At 42.9% G+C, this 20701-nt stretch overlaps 1 protein-coding gene across 6 annotated transcripts in view; it reads left to right on the top strand.

Annotated features, from left to right (window-relative positions):
* The first annotated feature begins 459 nt into the window (after positions 1 to 459).
* Positions 460 to 20701, top strand: part of TXNDC11 (thioredoxin domain containing 11) — a 58914-nt gene continuing 38672 nt past the window's right edge. Inside the window, exons 1-4 of one of the 6 annotated variants that reach the window (XM_045874984.3) lie at positions 460 to 829; positions 7187 to 7403; positions 10961 to 11058; positions 14418 to 14547. In XM_045874984.3, coding sequence (XP_045730940.1) covers positions 573 to 829; positions 7187 to 7403; positions 10961 to 11058; positions 14418 to 14547 — 702 coding nt within the window. In that variant the 5' untranslated portion in view covers positions 460 to 572. Of the gene's footprint in view, positions 830 to 904; positions 1297 to 7186; positions 7404 to 10960; positions 11059 to 14417; positions 14548 to 20701 lie in introns of those variants that run through there. The other 5 variants (XM_045874982.3, XM_054507515.2, XM_045874987.3 and 2 more) reach the window with 5 other exon arrangements.

Raw genomic sequence — 20701 nt, 5'->3', positions numbered from 1 at the left:
AACGGCACCTATGTTCCCCGGGGCCTGTACGGACTCGCGGGCACGAATGCCATCATCATCACGCCACTTAGAACTCAGCAGGCCAAGCGGCGACTCCCGGATGCCCGAGCTCTCAGATTCCGCGCTGGGAGGATCACGTCGTGGACTGGCCGGACGCCCGACCCGCGCCTGCGCAGACTCCGCGGACGGAGGGCGGAGCCTGTGGGACGACAGCTGGCGGCCGTAGGGGCGCCTGCCGGGAGGCTGTTCGCGCAGGCTCTGTGGGTGAGGGGCGTGGCCCGCCGGGGGGGCGGGGCTGTCAGGCGGTGTCGGCATCCGCGCAGACTCCGTGAACGAGAGGCGGGATCACCGGGGGGGCGGGGCCGCCGGGAGGGGCCGGCGTCCGCGCAGACTCCGTGGGCGGAGGTGGAGCTGCCTGCGCGGGGGCGGGCGCCGCGGCGGCGGCGGGGCTGACGTGGAGGGTCCGGGTTAGCGGGCGCGGCGGGCTGCGGGATTGGGGAGCGACGGGCCGGGCCGGGCCCTCGGGCCCGAAGCGGCGGCGGCGGTATAAAGCCGGCGACAGGGAGCATGTAATGTCGGAATGCGGAGGCCGCGGCGGCGGCGGCAGCAGCAGCAGCAGCAGCGACGACGCCGAGGACGAGGGTGGCGGCGGCGGCGGCCCCGCGGGCTCCGGCTCCCTCAGCCCGGCCCCGGCCGGAGTGTCCTCGGCGGGCCGGCTCCGTCGCGGGCTGCGCGGCGCCTCCCTCATGGCGCGCCGGCGGCCCGAGCTGCTCTGCGGGGCCGTGGCGCTCGGCTGCGCGCTGCTCGTCGCCCTCAAGTTTACCTGCAGGTGAGGCGGCCCGCAGCCCCGGGGCCCCGGCCGGCGGCGCAGGGCCGGCTCGGGGCCCGCAGGGTCCGGGGTTGGAGCGGCCTTCGCGGGGGAAGTGAGGCCTGGCTTTGCCTGGAGCCACGGACCCGACCCTGCTCAGCCTTCGGCCGTGCCCGCCACTTGCCCCGCGGGCCAGGCGAGGTTTTCGGGGGCTGCTCAGGATCCTTCCTTCATCCCATTTTAGCACCGAAGTTAGTGGGCCACGTTCTGAGCTGCTCGTCACCTGTTGGGGTTTCTTGGGGTGGGGGGCGCACCTGTCACTTCTGCGCAGGCTGTAGGACCCTCATTTAACCCCCATCGCGTTTCCCTTATGCCGCGAGTGTAATGATTCACAACTGTTAGAGTCCCAGACCCCTTCGACAATTCGTGCACTCATCGATCTAACGATTATTCATCCACACGTGCTACGGTGGATAACACTCACCCAGGTGAGCGTTCAAGATAAAAATCCCACTCTCCTTTCCAGTGGGACAGGCAGTAAACAACTTAATATAATTTTAAAGGGCTCCTGTAAGTGCTCTGCAGGGAACAGAAGGAAGGAGGGTGGGGCAGAAAGGCCTTCGTGACCACGAGACCTAGGAAGCTCACCCGGGGAGGAGGAAGGGGCCAGCCCTGGGAAGATTTGGGGGAAGAGTGTCCCAGGTAGAGGGAGCAACAAGGGCAAAGTCTGGACGGGGCTGTTGTTTTACTGGAGCTGAAAAGAAGGCCTGGGTAGGCAGGACCATAGTGAACAAGAAAAAAATTAAAGTTACTGTGTCTCTTTTGGGGAAGGTACACAGATACAAAATGTGCTTTAAATTTCAGGAGTACTTTTGGTCTCCCAAGTGCTCAGTGTATCTTCTCGGACTCCCAGTTTGTAAGTCTCTGTTGCAACTGACTGGCATATTAGCCAAGAGGAAGATTTCAACTTGGAACATTTTTACGGAGTGTGTTAAGCATAGTATGTGGCCTTTGTTGTCAGAGAGGTGTCAGAGGTTTGGGAATTTTAGTGAAAGGGGACAAATTATGATAACTGTTATTGATCATTTGCCAAGTACCAGCCGGGTTGCTCATCCTTGGCACTTGGGCAGAGGAGCTGTCCTGTCCATGGTAGAGTGTTTAGCAGTATCCCTGGCTTGTACTTACTAAATACCCATAGTACACAGCCCTAGATATGACAACCAAAAATGTCTTCAGACATTGCCAAGTGCCCCCTGGGGAACAAAACTGCTTGCTTGAGCACTGCAGCTTACTTACATCAGTGCATTTATTCCTTTAATACATCATCTGAGAACCTAGTATGGACCCAGAAAGGCTCAGTCCCCAATAAAGTCTGGATATACTCTTATCCTTCCAGGTTATAGATGAAGGAGTTGAGCTTTGGTCATGTTACAAAACTTGCCCCAAATCACACCCACCTATTAAGTGGCTGAGCTGGAATTTGAATCCTTTATTGTTAGGTACTAGGCTCTTAACTTTGCTCTTTATCATGGGCTGCGCAAAGAAAAATATATGAAGTATTTTACAATGTGGAATTGCAAGATATCTTTGGGTTCAATTTAGGAAGAGAGGTCCGTTGTGTGTGTCCATGTCCGTCCCCGACACCCCCCCCCCCCGCCCCCCGCAGCTCCAGGGGTGGGGAACTTGCTGACATCTGTTCGTCCATAGAAATAATGCTTCGTGTTTTTTCTGAAAGAACATGACTTTAAAAAGCTAAGAAAGTCCTTTGAGATTTGGGGAAGAAGGAAGAGTGTAAATCCAGTTATTGTGGCAGGCAGAGCAAGATCCCTACCTGCTTCGGAATAGGAGTGAGCCAGTGAATGGCCGCTTGCCTGTCCCTCTTTTTTCTGTGCCACTGGCAAATCTGGAGAGTCTTTTAATAGACTGAACTTGATTTTTTAGAGTCTTGTTTGATTGAATGGTGTCATGATACTGTTATAGACTCGAACATTTCTGACCCCCTTTTTCTATTTTACTTTTAAGATTGTTGCATTAATGAGGACAGAAGCTTACGAGAAAGTAGGATTTTTTTCAAAATTTTATTTTTATTAATAGCACCAGGCCTAAAATAAGGGACAGCCCTCCTCAGTGTTGGTTGCTTAGCTGAGTTCAAACCAGATAATATAAAAAAGGTTGATTTGGGGTGGAAACACAATAATTGTGCATTTTTGGGCCTTTAATCTTTATTTTACCTGCCTTTCTATTCATTGAGTCTCCTTGACTGCATCCTACTCCCTTTCCTTTCACCCTGATTTTGGAGGGAAAAAGTTGTGTGTCTGTATCTATATATGTATGTGTGTGCATATATTCATTTTCCTTTATTGCATTTTGTGATTTCAAAGCTGCTTCAGATCCTCTTCAGAAGGAGGTGTAACGTGCACGTTTCATAGAAAAATTGGGAGTTGCAACCCGCCATTTTTGCTTGCAACCAGCTCTTGAGTTTTTCGAACCTGAGACTGAGCCTTCAAATCTGCAGGAAATCTTTGATCTAGGTAGAGTTTCTCAAAAACTTGTAGCAAGTTTTAAGAGTTAAATGGAAACTTGTGAATGTTTCTGGTGGAGCAGAGGCAGATGTTTGTCTTCCCTGGTTAATGTTTGCTTTTCCATGGGCCACGTATTTTATCTAGCTGGTGTACTTTAGGAACCGCTCTGAACACGCAGAGCAGTAATACTGAGTGGATTATTATCCTTTGTTTGGCTGTCACAGACCTACATTTTCCCTCAGATTGTGTTATTTAACACTCAGCATGCAGTTTGACTAGTAGAAGACTCATCTCGAAAGAGGGAAATTTTGGAGCTTTTGATAACGTGTCACGCAGGGCCTTCTTCATCTCTTTGCATGGCTGCCTGTCATTCAGGTCTCGGCTTAAAAGATCCCCTGTCCCATCACCCTGTTAAATTCTCCACCTAGCAGTGATCCTTTTGTGGGTTTTTGTTTGTTGGGTATGTGTTCGGTTGTGTGTCGTCTCCCTTGAGAACATTTTCGTGCTTTCGGCTGTAGCCTGCATGCCTGCAGTGTGGTTTCTGAAGCATACTAACATTTGCTCAGTGAACATTTTTTTAAAATTATTGTGTAAGTGACTGAGTTTTTCAGGTTCTGGAGAACTTTTATATAGACAAAGCTCCCTGATTGAGGGGTTAAAATGGTAGTTTGAGTGAATAAATAGGAGATTTGTTCTTTTAATACCGCTTCTTCATGATATTAATAATTTTTGGTTACAAATAGGGAAGTAATAGATTTAAACCTGTCTTAATTCAGGAAGCTAACACCTTCTAGATGCAGAGGAGGGCATGGGATTCTTTCCTTTATGCTAAATGACCCAAGGCTCTTAGAGGAGGTAGGGTCTTGGGTGTTTAGGTTTTCCTTTTTGGTTCTAAATATCTGTCTGTCTGCTGGGCATCTCAGAGCCGGCACACTTTCCTTCTTGTTCTTCCTTCCTGCTACCTTGCTGTATTCTGAGAAGCCAGATTATCAAGTTAGTTTGAACACATATGTGAACATAGAACATAGTGATGTGGCCCTTAGGATCATGCCTAGTAAAGCAAATGAGCCTCTGACACTTTTATTCTGAGTGTTCTTAATTATGTCTATCTCTGTGAGTTGTTTTTTTTTTTTTTTTTAAAGATTTTATTTATTTGAGAGAGAGAGAATGAGAGAGAGCACATGAGAGGGGGGAGGGTCAGAGGGAGAAGCAGACTCCCCGCCGAGCAGGGAGCCCGATGCGGGACTCGATCCCGGGACTCCAGGATCATGACCTGAGCCGAAGGCAGTCGCTTAATCAACTGAGCCACCCAGGTGCCCCTATCTCTGTGGGTTTATATTTAATTTGCCTTTGCATATGTTCAGATGAGTAGGGGGGTCGGTTTGTTCGTTTCACAAATTATCGAACTTCAGAGGACCAGGCACCATAAACAGTGAGGCTCTAACAGTGAAAAAAATAGGGTTCTTGCCTTCAGGGAGTTAGTGATGTGGTAGAGTAAATAGGTAATCAGTAAAAGAAGTAAGTTACTGATTGTGGTGAGGGGTATAAAAGGCAACCAACAGGGAGCTGAGAGAAAAAAATGAGGTCTCCTACTTTGGGTAGAGTTGTCAGAGGAGGAGACACACCAGCCAAGATGTTTTTCTCATCAGCTTCATGGTGGTATATTTTATTTTCAGTAAAATTACACATTTTACATGTACAGATTACTTTTTTTTTTTAAGATTTTATTTATTTGACAGAGAGAGACATAGCGAGAGAGGGAACCCAAGCAGGGGGAGTGGGAGAGGGAGAAGCAGGCCTCCCGCAGAGCAGGGAGCCCGACGAGGGGCTCAATCCCAGGACCCTGGGACCATGACCTGAGCCAAAGGCAGATGCTTAACGACTGAGCCACCCAGGCGCCCCCAGATTAATTACTTTTGATAAATTTAACCACCTCCATCCTTTCAGTCAAGATAGAGAATGTTTCCTTCTCCCCAGAAAGTTTCCTCAGTACCCGTACTCTGCAGTCAGTGTTCCTGTCCCACTCCCCACTCTAGATAGTCACTGGTGTGATTATTTTGTTATAGATTAGTTTTGGAATTTTATATAATGCATTCATGTTATATGTATTCTTTAGTGTCTGACTTCTTCAGTGTAATTATTTTGAGAGTCATCCAGTTATGGTATGTATCAGTTCTTTTATTGTTGAGTAACATTTAATTGTAAGAATATACCCCAGTTTAGTCTTTCACTTAATGAGTTACTCCAGCTTCTTTATGCTTACTATTTAGATAATTTATCTTTTCCCATCCTATGCTTTCATCCTATGTCTTTATGTTTAAAATGGGTCTCTTTTAGACAGCATTTGGTAGGTCTTGCTTCATTATCTACTCTGGCATTCTCTTCCTCTTAATTGGGTGGTTTAGTCTTTTATATTTAATGTAATATTTAATTACATATTTAATATTTGATATTGTTGGGTATAATCCTACCTTCTGGCTATTTGTTTTCCATTTGTACCTTCTGGTTTTTGTTCCTTCCTTGGTCGTTTTCTGCCTTTTGGGTTAATTGAATATTTTCTAGGGTCTCTTTTTTAATTCTGTTGGTTTCTGGGCTAAACCACTGTATTGGTTTTATGTCATGTTAGTGCAGATGTGTGAACAGCTCAAGGTGTTCATTAAGCTCCTTTCACCTGGTGGGATGCAGCCTCAGCCAAGATATTTTGTCTTGATGGGAAAAATAGTGGCAGCTCTGTGACTTCAGACCACTTGTTCATTCTTTTCTGTCTTCTCTTGATCTCTCCCTTTTGGGAACTTCAGGTACTCAGGAAGACTGTTTTCCAGTTAAAATGGGCTGATACTTTGTTATTCATCTTTATTAACCTTTGGATCATGATATTGTTAACCTTAAAAATTAAACAGTTATTTTACCAGAAAAATGGATTTATTCAGAAATAGCAGAGAACTGCAATCCAGGACATGCAAGCTATGACAAATCATAGGCAAGTCCCACAGACAAAGGAGAACAACATTATTTTATGGAGAAAGGGGAAGATGGGAGGGGTTGTTGTGAGTGAAAGTCCATTGGAGAGAAGCAAGAGTTTGGGGGGATAACAGTTTTTCAATGGCTGATTGCTGGAGTAGTCAGTCTTTTTGTAGGAGTTGTTACATCTTTTCCTGTTGGGGCTTGTAATTCTTTTCCTGTTGAGGAGTTTCCTGTTGGAGTCTAATTGATCATTTTTTCCTGTAATTGACAGGGAGAGGTGCTGCCTCCCCCTTCTGGCCTCCCCACTCCATTTTAGTGGCTTCCCAATATATGTATCTGGAGAAACTACATTATTATTTGTTACTTTTGCCTGAATGCCCTGGATAAGTACAGGTCAACTCCAGCTCATAAACATAATGATTTCTCAGAGTTGAGTCCATGGTAAGAATTTCCCATAGAAATCTTATTAGTGGTAGCCACGAGAGCTCCCTCTCCTTAGTTCTGAGCAAGCTCGCTGGCTGTTCTGAAGCCCTGGAGATCAGCTCCTTTGGCGAGCCAGGCTGCAGAGAGGTGAGGGAGGAGTGTGTTGGGTGTGGGAGGCAAGAATAGGGATTATTCTAAGTCCTCCTTCTCCTTTGCTCTCTGCTGCCTTCCCACCCCACACCTGGGGAGACAGTATTAGAGAGTCGTTTTCAGCATATTGGTCATGTCTTGCATTCTCTCAGCTAAATATTGCCTTAGCACAGCATATTTTTTACTCCAGGGTGATGTTTTAGGAACTCCATGTTCTTACTCAAGGGATTTTTCTCTTAAGCTTCGATCTCCCTCCACAGAAAGCTGTTTTTAGAAGAAGATAAACTTAGCAATCATGTTTGTGTTTGCTCTTTTGTAGTCGAGCAAAAGATGTGATAATACCAGCAAAGCCACCTGTCAGCTTTTTCTCCTCGAGGTCTCCAGTGCTTGACCTCTTCCAGGGGCAGCTGGACTACGCAGAGCATGTTCGCCGGGACTCAGAGGTGGTGCTGTTGTTCTTCTACGCTCCGTGGTGTGGCCAGTCCATTGCCGCCAGGTCAGAGATTGAGCAAGCAGCGGGTCAGCTTTCAGACCAGGTAATGCCAACACTCAGCCTGCAAATGGATGACTCAGCCCTATGTGCAGGGCTGGTTGTTCCCAGAGATCCCTTACCCAGTTGGCTGACTGAGCCAGGGTGAAGGCCAGGAGCCTTACTTTAAAAAATTGTAATGCCTTCTATAAAGAAAAAGGATTTCTGATGGTAAGGGTCATAGTTGGTTAGAGGCAGGAGAGGGAGCAGGAGAGGGAAACACTGAGCTGTGTTTCCTTGTGATGCAGGTCAGTGTTCATCTCAGGGTGCCATGCTGTTTGGTTTCAATGCTGAAAAGCCTAGTTGAATATCCATTGGATACTTGTCCATGAGTTATTTTCTTTTCCTTTCTTTCTTTTTTTTAAATATTCACATTATTTATTTGAGAGAGAGAGTGCATGCGTGCGTGTGCATGTGCATGGGGTTGGGGTAAGTAGGGAGGGGCAGAGAGAGAATCTTAAGCAGGTTCCATGCCCAGCATGGACGCCGATGCAGGGCTGGATCTCACCAGCCTGAGATCATGGCCTGAGCCGAAACCAAGAGTCAGACTAAGCTAACCAGGTGCCCTGCTGTAAGACAGATTTATATGTCATGACTACAATGTAACATACTGACATTTTAAAAATACTTGGACCAAAAAAATAAATAAATAAATAAAAGTAAAAATAAAAAAATAAAAATACTTGGACCAGAACTATATGCAACAAATACTTAATGAAGGTTAACCTTTGTGCTAGACCAAAGGGCTGCACAAATGAGTTATCTATATGGCAGTGGTTTTCAACCCAGTGGATCCCAGTTGCCTTTTATAAAACAAATATTTTATGAGGTGTCTTTTGCTATCCTGAAAAGGAATTCATAGATGATAAAACTTCCCTACACATTAAATTGCAAAAGAGCCAATCTACTAATTATAAAGGTGGGGGAAACAAAGGTAACACAATCAGGTCATGTGTGTTTCAGGATGTAAATGCTGGGGCAAAATAGGTCCTGGTCCCTTTATGGAGAACTTTTGGGGTCAGACTGGTAAAGGTGTGTTGTGTTAGAGACTCAGGTACCGTGGGGACACTGCTCTCACTGATTCGAGTTTCCTAAGCGGTAAACAGCTCTTGGTAAAGGCTGGAACCAAACAAAGTAATTTCTGCCTTGGGTTTACATAGGAGTTGCCTTCCCAAGAAATTCGGTGAATACAAAAACCATACTTTGGATTCACAGATGAAATGGAATTAGGTCCTGGGCTTGATTACTAACAGACAGGTTTTCTCCAGCCTCATTGTTGGGCAGGACATTTCAAACTGCCCTGGGGTGCTCTTCCCTGTGCAACGCAGTTTCGAGCATCGTGGGCTGTCTCCCACAGTGCCTGCCCACCCCATGCCCTGTAGCTTCCCAGTCACTGCAACAAGCAGAAGAGATCGCACAGATTTCTAAAAGGCTGCTGCTGAGAACCACTCATCTGAGGTAATTTATGCAGGCAGCTGAGTTCCAGAAGTTTCTTTGGAACTCTGGGTTGGTTTTTCTTAGAAACAATGTTATAAATGCTGGTGAGGCTTTCTGCCCAACCTAGCAAAGCCTTTTGAACCATTATAGATCCCTGAATGTGGTGCAAAGTACTGTTTAAATCTAGCTCTTCATTAGAACTCTTCATTGCCTGGGACACTGGTTCTGAGGGGGTTGTGATTTTGTGTTCTGACTTTGGACCCATGGGATCGATCAGTTCCCAGTACTCCCTTTTACCCCCCCCCCTTTAAAAATGACTAATAATAGGGGCGCCAGGCTGGCTCAGTTGGTAAAGCATGTGACTCTTGATCTTAGGTTCGTGAGTTCAAGCCTCACATTGGGCAGTAGAGCTAACTTAAAAAAAAAAAAAAGGTAATAATAACCAAACTGGCAGACACTTCCAGGGAGGAAGCAGGAACTCTAATGGAGCGCTGGGAGGCAAGCGATAGGTTAGCATAAAAGAAGTCGCCACTTCATTCCCCAGGCATTGCCCAAGTTTTCTGAATTAAGAGAACATGTGGGGAACAAGGAGGAAATCTGTGTTTAGGGCAGGTGTCAGTTCCTTGTTACCGTATTGTGAGCTGAAGCAGCGGTGTCCTTCTGAGTAAGTTTCGGAGTGGCGTTCTGGTGTACTGGGCCCTGTGCAGTTTCTCATGACAGCTCTGCACACTGGCCCTGGCGTCGCTTGGAAGCAGGACCTCAGACTTGGATGGTGGAGCGGTTGGCTAAGGATCACATGACAAGTGGTGAAGGTTATAGTGCCATCCACAGCTAACGGGCACTGCTTTTTTCAAATGTTTTTTCCAGCTCCTTCCAAATGGAGAGCTTATTATTCTGTGTTCTCACTAGGGAAAAGGAGGGGGTTTATTTTTGGAAACAGGCAAAATCGTTTGAGCCACATTGCTTTAAGTAAAATTAGCAAACGTGGTAGATTGTGCCCTATTTTTGAATAAAAAAATGAGATGTCGCCTTTAAGTAAAGATATCGTTGTTTTCCTTTCTCATAAATGGACTCTAAAAGGAGCTCTAAAGAGCTTCCACGAAGTTTTGAGCAATATTGCTATTTATGACATGTAAGGAAGGCCTCTAAAAGTGACTTTTCATTTGTAATCTTCATATTTTTTCAATATTACTATGAAAATTTCTTCACATAGCAAAGGTAAAGGAATTGTATATATGATTGCCAGTTAAATGTTGTTAATGACATTTTATTTTGCTTATTTGATCATGTATTTATTTCTCTTACTATTCCTCCAGTCAGTGGTTCTCACCTAGAGGAAATTTTCTCCCCCAGGGGACTTTCGGCAGCATTTGGAGCTATTTTTGGGCATCACTATTGAGGGGGGGAAGCTGCTGGCATGTAGTGGGTACAGGCCAAGAATACTGCTAAACCCTACAACCAGTGTGTAGGACTGCCCCTCAACAAAGACACACATACAGAAAGCCTCCTACCAGTGGAAGGCCAAAATAGCAGTGGTGCTGAAGTTGAGAAACCCTGCTCTAATCTATGAACCCATCTTCTTTGGGGTACTTTTCCAAGTAGATTGGAGACACAGTGACACTTCTCCTGAAATATCTTAGCATCTACCTATAAATATGTGTTTAATTTGTATTTTTGCTGCTTAATACTACATTTTAGAGCATAGCTTTAATTATCTTATTCTTACTGGTTTTTAATGTAGTTGTTAAAAATGGCTTTTGATATTTGTGACGTTTTATTTGCAGCTAACATTTTTTTTCCTTCTCCCATGCTCAGTTTGACTGTCAAAGTAGAAAAAGCTCACTGGTGCTCATTGACTTTAGAATTCAAAGCAAATCATTTTCCTCTTGGACTAGACTGTAAAATACTGGTCAAATACTAGAGTCCTAGCTAGACACCATAGATGAAAGTCTGTCTTTTTTTTTTTGTGGTGGTAGATGATGACCTTCTTTGAATACCAGAGATAATTTTTTTCTCACTTTCTGTTTTGGAGAGGAATAGTTCCATTTCTATGATTTTTATCTTTAAAATCTTGGTAATTTTTCAGTTGTTATTCATAGTCATTTGAAACCTTTTTTGGCTCTGCAGGTGTTGTTTGTGGCAATTAACTGTTGGTGGAACCAGGGGAAATGCAGAAAACAGAAGCATTTCTTTTATTTCCCTGTGATATATCTGTATCATCGGAGGTAAGAATTAGTTTTCTAATTCCAGTTACGTTCCGAAGTGAATTTTTTTTCTGTTTAAAAGTATTAGATATTCACTGTAGGAAATTGAGAAAGTACAGATAAGCAAAAAACACAGATAAGCAAAAATAAGAGGATCCGGATATTTAATCAGCCATACATAATCGTTATGTGTTTTGATTTATATCGTCCTCTGACTATACACATCCACCCTCTTTTTTTTTTTTCCAAAATAAAAAAATGGGATTGTGTAGTAATAGTATTTCCTAAACTGCTTTTTCTTGCTTGTGTGAACATTTTTTTCATACCATTACGTAGTGTATGGCATTGGTTTTGGTAGTGCTAGCGGCCCTATTGTGCGGCTGTACATTTCAGACATCCTGAAGTACTTTATTGTCTGAAAATACACAAAGGTCCTTATCCTGTCACCTGGCAACATACATAAGCAGGAGGGAATCTTAGCACCTTTTCAGCTGGGAAGAAAGTTACTATGAGTCCCCGGTCCTATGCCCATAATCCTGAAACCCAAAGAGCTTTGAAGACCTGAAAAGTTTTCGTAAATTTTGTTCCGTATGCATTCATCTAGCCTGAAGTAACAAGAGGCTGCCTTTGGTCTTTATCCCACTTAAGGAGCCAGTTTATTTATTATGCTGCAGAAATATTGGTGTTTGATTTTGGAATACTGCCCAGACGTTGCTGTGAGTGTTAAGTAATGTCTAAAATCGGTCTTGAAGAATTTTGGAGACAGATGAGACTTTAGACTTTGTTCAGTGTAATTGGCTTGAAGTTTGTTAATGAAGGTAAAATGGGTAAAGAATGTTTGATTAGTAGGAACTTTACTTTTTATGCTTTATTTTTTCCCTCCCTCTGAACTTCCTAGGCTTTAATCAGTGAGGATTTATAAGAAACATCAAACTATCATTTGTGGATTATCTGTCACGTTCCATCACACCTCATGTTTCTAACATAAAATGTTGTGTGGCATGTAGTATTGTTTCTCAAGAGCTGTTAAGTAATATTTGAGCAAAAATGCACTTTCTTACCGCATCTCCACCTTCAAAGTCTCTTCTAGATACAAGAGTACTTCTCAGAGAATAAACTGTTGCATTTGAAGATGCTAAAGCTGTCTGCTCTGTAATGGGATAAATAAGCTTGCCCTGCGAAGGTCCCTGCAGTTCTCTTTTTGGAAGTAGACAATATTTGGAGATAGGAAATAGGTCACAGGTGCCTAGTGAGGAGTATAGGCCTTGCCACTAGGTAACCCAAGTCAACTGTCCAGAGGTGGGCCTAATTTGATGTGATACTAAAATCAGGAGACTTGCCTTGAATCAAGTACAAAATATCTTTTTGGGTTATATGGCTGTGCAGTATATTGTCTTATACTGTTTGTTTTCTTAGATTTATGGAAAGATTGAAAGGACAGGCAAGGAACCTTAGAAACATCTAGTCCATCCTTCTCATTTTATGAGGAATTTGAGGTTGATACTCTCCTTGAAGTGCTTGCCCCTCATCTTTGCCTGTTAGGTTTTACTTGTTTCAGTTCGTTCAGACCTCTTAATACTCACTTGAATATCTCCCATTCCCAGTGTACCAAAAACAAGCAAGTGCTAAGGCACAGAGATACCTGAAAGGTAGCCTTTTCATATCCCGTTTAAGAATCTGCAAGTTCTCTGTTCTATACATAACACACATGAATGAATGTGTGTCTTCAGCTAAGCTCTCCTGTGACCTTTCGGTGGTGCTGAGGTTCTCTTGGTTAATAGTGCTTGCAAATGTGGCCCCTCAGCCTCATCCCTGGGCAGACAGACCATCGCTGTCCGTGTGTTTCTGTTGTTCCTGTGTTCGTAATGGCTTACCTACTAGTGGCTGCTGAGATTAATAGACTTTCTGTTTTGCTTTTAAGTAGATTCCATTTTTTTTGCTTGTATTGATACCACTCACTAAGAAAGTTTATAAAAGGCTCTAAGGCAGGGAGTAGTTTCTTCTAACACTCTGTTCACGGCTCAGCAGCCCTGGATCAGCTCGTCCCGTGGTCGTGACTGTGGCATGTTGGTAAAATGTGTTCTGCACCTGCATTCTGAGATCTTCTCAGCTTTTACAAGTCACTGGGATCCTTCTAACGACCCTCCAGGAGGCTGTTTGCCTGAGTAGATGATGTTTCCAGATTTGTTGGCTCCGTTTTGCTGAACAAAATGTGTTATCAGATGATTTTTTGATTTCTTCCTTTAAATTAAAAATTGTTAGTGGCTGATGGGGTTGGTGGTGGTGGTACTTTTTAAACTAATGTAGGTCTTGAATTGATAGAGTTGTTAACTCTGTCTCCCAGCTGTACATGTAGAGCGCTATTTTTACTTTTTTCATGCTAACATTCTTTTGTTTGGCATCATATTTTCAGTGCACCCTGAAGAATTGTGTTTATCTCATCCCATTATATGTGTGTTTGTCATTTATGTAAGCATATGGTATTGGGATCACAGCATTTATGTAAATCTTTACTATACTCTGTTTATTTTGCTATTAACAGCAAGCTTAATGTCAATTTCTATTTAGACAGAAGAATGGTTATGGAGTTACTGTATTTCACCTTACTCCCCCATCCCGCCACATACCATTCAGTTATGTTTGAGCAGCGTCTGCATTGTGCAAGATTGAAGAAAGCCATGTGAGGATTCTGATTAGCTTAGGAGGGTAACTGAAAGTTGGTCTTATTTCTTAGCAATGCTAAATCAAATTCCTGTGCATCCCTAAGCACACCTGGAAGGGAAAATAAGATCATTTTTGGAGATCCCTAACTTTGTCCCTTCCCATTATCCTTTTTTGTTATAGTAAAGCGTTCAGTAGGTTTCAGGTTATTTAGTGATCCTTTGTGTAAGTGCCTATGGGAATATTTAGTAAGTACGTTTTAGTAGGCCAAGGGCTAGTTGCTCAGCTTGTTTTTTATTTCAGGGTGATGTGTAAAAGAAAGCACCCCCCCCCCACGTTGAATTAATTGAATGAATTGATCCTGCAATCCTTTAGCATTTGGTCAGTTTCCAGGATTGCCTTTCTGTTTGGTTTTGTTTTTTAAAGAAATATCATTATGGGGATTTTTCTTTTTCCCCCAGAGGCTAGAATGAATGTTTTTTGTTTGAAATTCAGTTTGCAGTTGAATTAAGCTCATAGAAAAGAAGTGGCTGCTTGTGCCACCCGGCACATGAAATGCTTACTCTCAGTTGGTCCTCCATTCACCTCCCGGGACACAGGCTACTTACCTACGAAGCAGTCAGGATCGTCTTGTGGTGTTGATGATTTCAGTTATACGTTACAGGTTTAATGCATGGTGTATTATTTTTATTTTTTTATTTTTATTTTTTTGGTACTAGTTTTGGACCAATCGAATACAAAGGCCCCATGAGTGCTGTTTACATTGAGAAGTTTATCCGCCGGGTGATGAAACCACTTCTCTACATCCCATCTCAATCAGAATTACTAGATTTTCTCTCAAACTACGAGGTACCTGTCTTTCATATCTCCTCCCATCCCCAAGGTTTCACTGGGTTGTGTTGGATTGTTTATATTAGAAGGGTTTTTTATACCTCTTGATTTGCAGCAATGAAAAGATCACATTATAGATAAGCCCCAATTAAATGATTTTTGAGATACTCGATCGTAGGGATGGTTTGGCCGAGTGAGTTTTGAGAGAATGGAACACTTGTAAACCTTGTGAATTTTTTGTTTGGGAATTTCCAGCAGACTTTCAATTTGTCTTATGATGAGCTTAGAGCAGATAAGAATTAACTTACAGGTTTATATGCACCTGCAAATTTCTAAAAATTTTATTTGATACTGTATGGCATGTTACTATGGAATACTTGGTTTTACTTGTCAGCTGTAGTTTAGCTTTAAAAAAAACTGGGAATGTGTGCCCTTCTATTTTATAAAGTGCATAACTCTTTCAAGGTCTTATTAACAGAAAGTTTCCTAACATGGCTTCTCTGCTGCTTTCCCATTGCCAGCTTCATCCCCTGATAAATTGTTTTTTATAGGATCTTCAGTGTGTGTTCAGGACCTCTTATTATTGAGAGGCCAGTATAAAGCTTAAAATAATCTCAATAAATTATAAGAACAGTTCCACAGAAGAAGTCATTGCAGCAAGTGTAAATCATACTTGGGTACAGCAAGTAAAAGTGATACCTAGATACAGGACCATAGGTACCTGAGACATAAACCCTACGAATCCAGACCTCACTGAGGATTTAGTAATTGTGACTGGGTTGGATTTTACCTTTTGCACTGGGGAGATTTTATGTAGATTGGACATGAATTTCTGTCGTTACAGCTTTTCGGTCATGTTAGGGACACTGTTTATGTGTTAACTCTGAGTAGATTCTTTAAGCAGCAGTGTTAATATCTAGTTATTCTGCTTGTAAGTTCTCAGCTGTGCATTAGAGTGAATGTGTCCTTACTCTTACGTGGCTATGGGATGGCTTTCCATGCCCCTCACAGGCTTGTCTCTCGTTCTGCGAGGGCAGGCACGGGATGGCTCTCCATGCCCCTCACAGGCTTGTCTCTCATTCTGCCAAGGCAGGCTGGCAGCTGGGAGCCACCCTGGGTGCCTGGGCCTGGTCCCACTGGCAGCACTAACTGGTTCTGTGACATGGGGCAGGTCACTCACCTGCCAGGCATCAGGGGACTGGAACGGGCATTTAACTCTTAGTTGCAATAGTTGTGTGATAGGTGGGTTTTCATGTAGATTTGCAGTAGATGACGGTCACGGAGGCGGTACGGCAGAATGGTGAAGAATCAGGACTTAGACACCGAGCTCCGTCACTTGTTAGCTGTGTGGCCTATGGGCTTCTTAACCTCTTTAAGCCTCCATGCCTTCATCTATAAACAGGGATTAAATAAGACATGAAAGTGCCTGCAGGATGTAGTCCCAATAAATGAAAACTTATCCATAGAAATGGCGTCATGGGAAAATCCTGGATATTTAGCACTATTGAGAGAACTCGACATGTGTGTAATGTTTGCTGGAACTTCCTACTTATATAAGAAATCTTTTGTTTGTTTTATAATTAAGATGATAAAAAATGACCTGCAGGGGTGAAGAGGTCTTCCTTCAGGTAGGCTTTGTAGGGACTTCTGTAGGACACTGTGCCTAGTTTTGCTTGAAATCCTGTTTTTTTCTTTACATTTTCACTGAGTTTCTCCTAAAAAATAAAGGGAAAATGGCAGACGAGCAATGGCACATGAATAAATAGTATATATTATGTGTTTACCCTTTCAAAGAAAAGTATGGAAAACATTGAGATCACTTAGCCTTATAATAAGAGTACTGAGAGGCAACTTCATTATTATTTTCAGCTCCTTTGGAGATCTGTATCCAGAGTTCAGAGCTAGTTCTTAGCAGGGGTCATGTGATAAGGAGTAGGACTCAGCTAGGACTCTAGAGGTCTAGGTTTTAGTCCTGACATTAGCAAGTCTCTGACTTCTGAGTTTTATACAGATTTCTAGTCTCTGAAGGTAGGGAATTGGCTCACATAATCCCTTCTGACTGTTTTGACTTTGATGAAGTTTAGAGGCTGAAAGAGGGAGGCAGAAGAAGGTTCATCAGTTATTGGTTGGGGAAGTTTTTTTGAGACATGCCTTTGAACATCTGTATCAGAGCTCTTTCTGATCTTGTTTTGTTTATGGCCTCTATAGTGTCTCTGTGGTTGGACCTGCAGGAGAGAGGCGAGTTCCCCTTTATGACTGAGCAGCAAAGCTGGTTCCTTACCTTTAGCCTCTGCATTCTCTGAATCTACTTGTTAGCAGTGCTTTCAGAGATGATGCTCAAAGTTTGACGCTGAGTTCACATCAGACTCACTGATGTGCTGGTGACATTACTCATTTCGGCGGCCTGCTGAGTTAGAATGATGTACAGCAGTGTTCAGACTGCCTTTAAAACAGGACCAAGAAGGTGCTGCCAAGATGGGACCCCGTATGGCCTGTCAGCCTTTAGAATGCTTCCTCCCAAAGTGGTAGATAGCTTTTATCATGTTAGTATCATCTTTCACTGGGCTGCTTCTCACTGAGATGAAATTGCCTGGTTGGCAAGAGACAATATTTGATTAATGGTGAAAGAACTCAGGAGGCCAGCCCAGCATGGCACTTGTGAAACCATCTATCTTGTGAAACCTGCCAACACTGCCTAGATGGTCTCGGTTTCGTGCACACTCTTTGTAAGATGACGTAACGGCAAAATGTTAGATCCAGAAATGAAACCACCGCCATGGCTTCGAGAGTCGAATAAAGAGGAAAGGTAAAGACATTTTTGGAGGCCCCGCTATAGAGCACAATATGCTTCTGGACATTCCTCTGAATTAAGGTTTCCCAACCTCGGCATTATTGACACTTGGAGTCAGGTAGTTCTGTGAGGGTGGGGGCTGTCCCACACTTTGCAGAATGTTTAGCAGCAGTCTTGGCCTCCACCTACTGGACACCTGTAGCACTTCCTTCCGCCCTTAGCTGTGACAACCAAAAATAGCCAGGCATTGCCAGATATTCCCTAGGGGGACAAAATCACCTCAGTTGAGAATGTCTCTTGTAAATTACTGTTTTTCCCAAATAAGGCCTTAGGATGCTTCACAGGTATTAGAACAAACAGATCTTTTTTTTTCAGGTAGCACGCAGAATGCCACAATCTAATTGTTGCAAGCTTATCTCATATCACAGTGGCAGAGAGAATATGGAAATCAAGCAGTGCCTTGACTGGAAAATCCTGGAGCGTTATCTGGGGGGACTAGAGACAGGATGAGTTGTATTGTCATCAGTAGAGCTGTCCGTGATGTTCAGTCTTATACTCATTGTTACTGCCCCTCCCCACAAAATATACTTCCTAATATGTTAAGGGTCTTGCTAATTTAAAGAAATCTTACTATGAAAGGTACATCTTTTGATCAAGAGCCTTATCTCGTAATTTTTGTGTTTTGTAAAGGGATTTCAATATTAAGTGTATTTAAATTTAAGTATACCAGAATTGGGCTAAAATAATGCTTTAATGTTTTTGTGGCACTTCTGAGGTTTGTTAGAATGGCAATGCTTTTTGCTTATGTCTCTAGGTGTGTTTGTGACATCTTGAAGGAGTACATTTGATAATTGTCCCCTCATTAAAAAAAACCATACTGATTAATTGTAAATTCATTTGTCTTTAATCGAGATATTTGTGAGCAGTTTGGACCGTCATAAAATTGTGCCATTAGTGTTTATTACTTGGGAAGTGATGATATTCTGGAAGTAATAACCTTTAACATAAACTTTTATTATGTGTATCCTGACCATATATGTATATGCTTATGTTGCTGTCACAAAGAGAAATGCTCTAGTTTTATCTTGGTTTGAATTTTTGTAAGTCCCTCAGATGAATCCTTCCAAAAGCCTCTTTCAGTTGATTTGATACTGAATTATCGAAACCAGTAAAAGTTTTTAACCAGTGGAAAACATTGTATTTAACTTGATATCTCAAACCTGCCCAAATCGGTTTGCTCGTCATTAACTCTAGTTTTCTAGGTTTTAGTCCTGACATTAGCAATGTCACTGAGCCTGGATGCACTGAGTAGAATATGACACTGAGCCTGGATGCAGTTTTTAGGAAAATAATTTTGCCTTTGATTTATTGAACATCACAGAAAGACATTGCAGGGTGAATATTATAAATACTTGTTTCTGTAAGTTCCAAAATACTTTACTTGTTATTAGCCAACAAAGAATGTGTAAACTATGCTCTGGTAAAGTGCCCTCCAGTTTTCACGTGCTTTTGCTTCTGATCTTCCTCAATAGCCATGTGAGATAGAAATGATAGGTCCTTCTAAACAGATTCAGAACGTGGGGGGCACGAGTGGGTGTTCTATGTAGGATAGTCACAGTATCGAGGCAGGGTAACGTCTAGATTTTTCTTCTCAGATATGCACTAAAATCATACCTGCCTTGGAGCACCTGGTTGGCCCAGTTGGGAGAGTGTGCACTCTTGATCTCGAGGGTTGTAAGTTTGAGCCCCATGTTGGGTGTAGAGATTCCTTAAAAATAAGTAAGTAAATAAGTAAATAAATAAATGAAATCATACCTGCCTTATAAATAATGAATGCCACTAGAAACTGAGGTAAACTTGCCAGTGGATACTGCAGAGGGAGAAGAAGAGCTTGAAGTCCTCCTGTTGCAAACCATATTAAGAAATTCTACTTTCGGGCTCCTGGGTGGCTCAGTTAGTTAAGCGAGACTGCCTTCGGCCCAGGTCATGATCCTGGAGTCCCAGAATCGAGTCCTGCATCGGGCTCCCTGCTCAGCCGGGAGTCTGCTTCTCACCCGACCCTCCTCCCTGTCATGCTCTCTGTCATTCCCTCTCTCTCTCAAAAAAAAAAAAAATCTTAAAAAAGAAAAAGAAATTCTGCTTTCTTCATTCCCTCCATCTGTAGAATCCCTCTTCCTTGAGGGTTCTTCCTGCCTGTTTAAGATACAGACAGGAAAGTGTCGTTTATTACTTGTGGACAACATAGACAAACATATGCCAGGGGCATTTTTATTTTGGTGAATGTCGAGTTGAGTGGGCAGGGAATAGCGTTTGGTAATGGTAATGTCACTTACAAGGTCAGGAGTTCTATGACTCTTCTAATTTTAGTATTTTTTTAGGTATCATTTGACAGGTATCAGTAGCTTCTACATCAATAATGCTTTTTTGTTTTTGAAAACACTTGACAGAATCATCTGATTTGTGCCTTGTAACCTACCTACCAAAAGCCAACAGTATTATTTAGAATGCTTATCTTGTATTTGCAGCCAAAATAGTTTTTGATTCTTTTCATGAGTTTTCTGTAATTTATCCACTTACGATCAGTGATTTAGCGTACATCCATTAATTTATTCTTAGCAGGTTTGGCAAACCACATTGTTTTAAATTTAAGTGGGATGGGGAACAATCTTGGGAATCTTTTGGAGGGGAAAGTTGGGTGTTAGGAAAATTGCCTGGTGATAGAAAACCTGAGCCTTTTGGAGAAAAACCTAGTAGAATGCCTGGCACCTGCTGTTACCTGTTGTTTGTTAGTAAAAGTCTACTCTGCAGTTGAGCAAATAAATAGGTACCACCTCTGTCAACTCCTAGGTTGATAGCACCGTGAATGAAACAGTTCTGAATTTTCTCGGGTGTGAGTTGACATTAGTAAGAAATACTTCCAGTGCCAAGGAGTAGAAACACTGAGGTTACTGTTCTTACGGCCACTAGAGGGTGTGCACCCCGTCTGCCAAAATGTATGCCTCACTGCAAATGGTGTTCACTTAGCAAAGAAATACTTTATGCTGATGAGGTTTGCTGGCCTCCTATAAATAGCCTCTTTCCAGCCTCCTCATGATAGCAGGTGCTGAGTATACTGTACCCCAGGGAATGGAATTAAAAGCATGCAAACTGGGTCAAGTTGTAATCTGGTACTCATCATGTTTTAGTCTTGCTAAATTGTAGGAGGCGCTTTGTCTCATTTCTCTTTTTGTCTCCATTCTTCCACTCATTCACAAATGTTTATTTTGTGCCTGCCCGGTGCCAGGTACTGTCTGAAGTGGATATGTAGTGATGAACAAGAGAGACCCTCTGGAGATAAACAACAAACAGGAACACAGACAAGGTGCAGGGAGTTGAGAAGTG

This window comes from Mirounga angustirostris, unplaced genomic scaffold (genome assembly GCF_029215605.1).
Source record: "Mirounga angustirostris isolate CCGP_5_RB_7025 unplaced genomic scaffold, mMirAng1.0.hap1 SCAF_5, whole genome shotgun sequence".
NCBI classification, from domain to species: domain Eukaryota; kingdom Metazoa; phylum Chordata; class Mammalia; order Carnivora; family Phocidae; genus Mirounga; species Mirounga angustirostris.
Note: the sequence above shows the minus strand (reverse complement) of the source record. Positions and strands in the feature narration are given on the sequence as shown.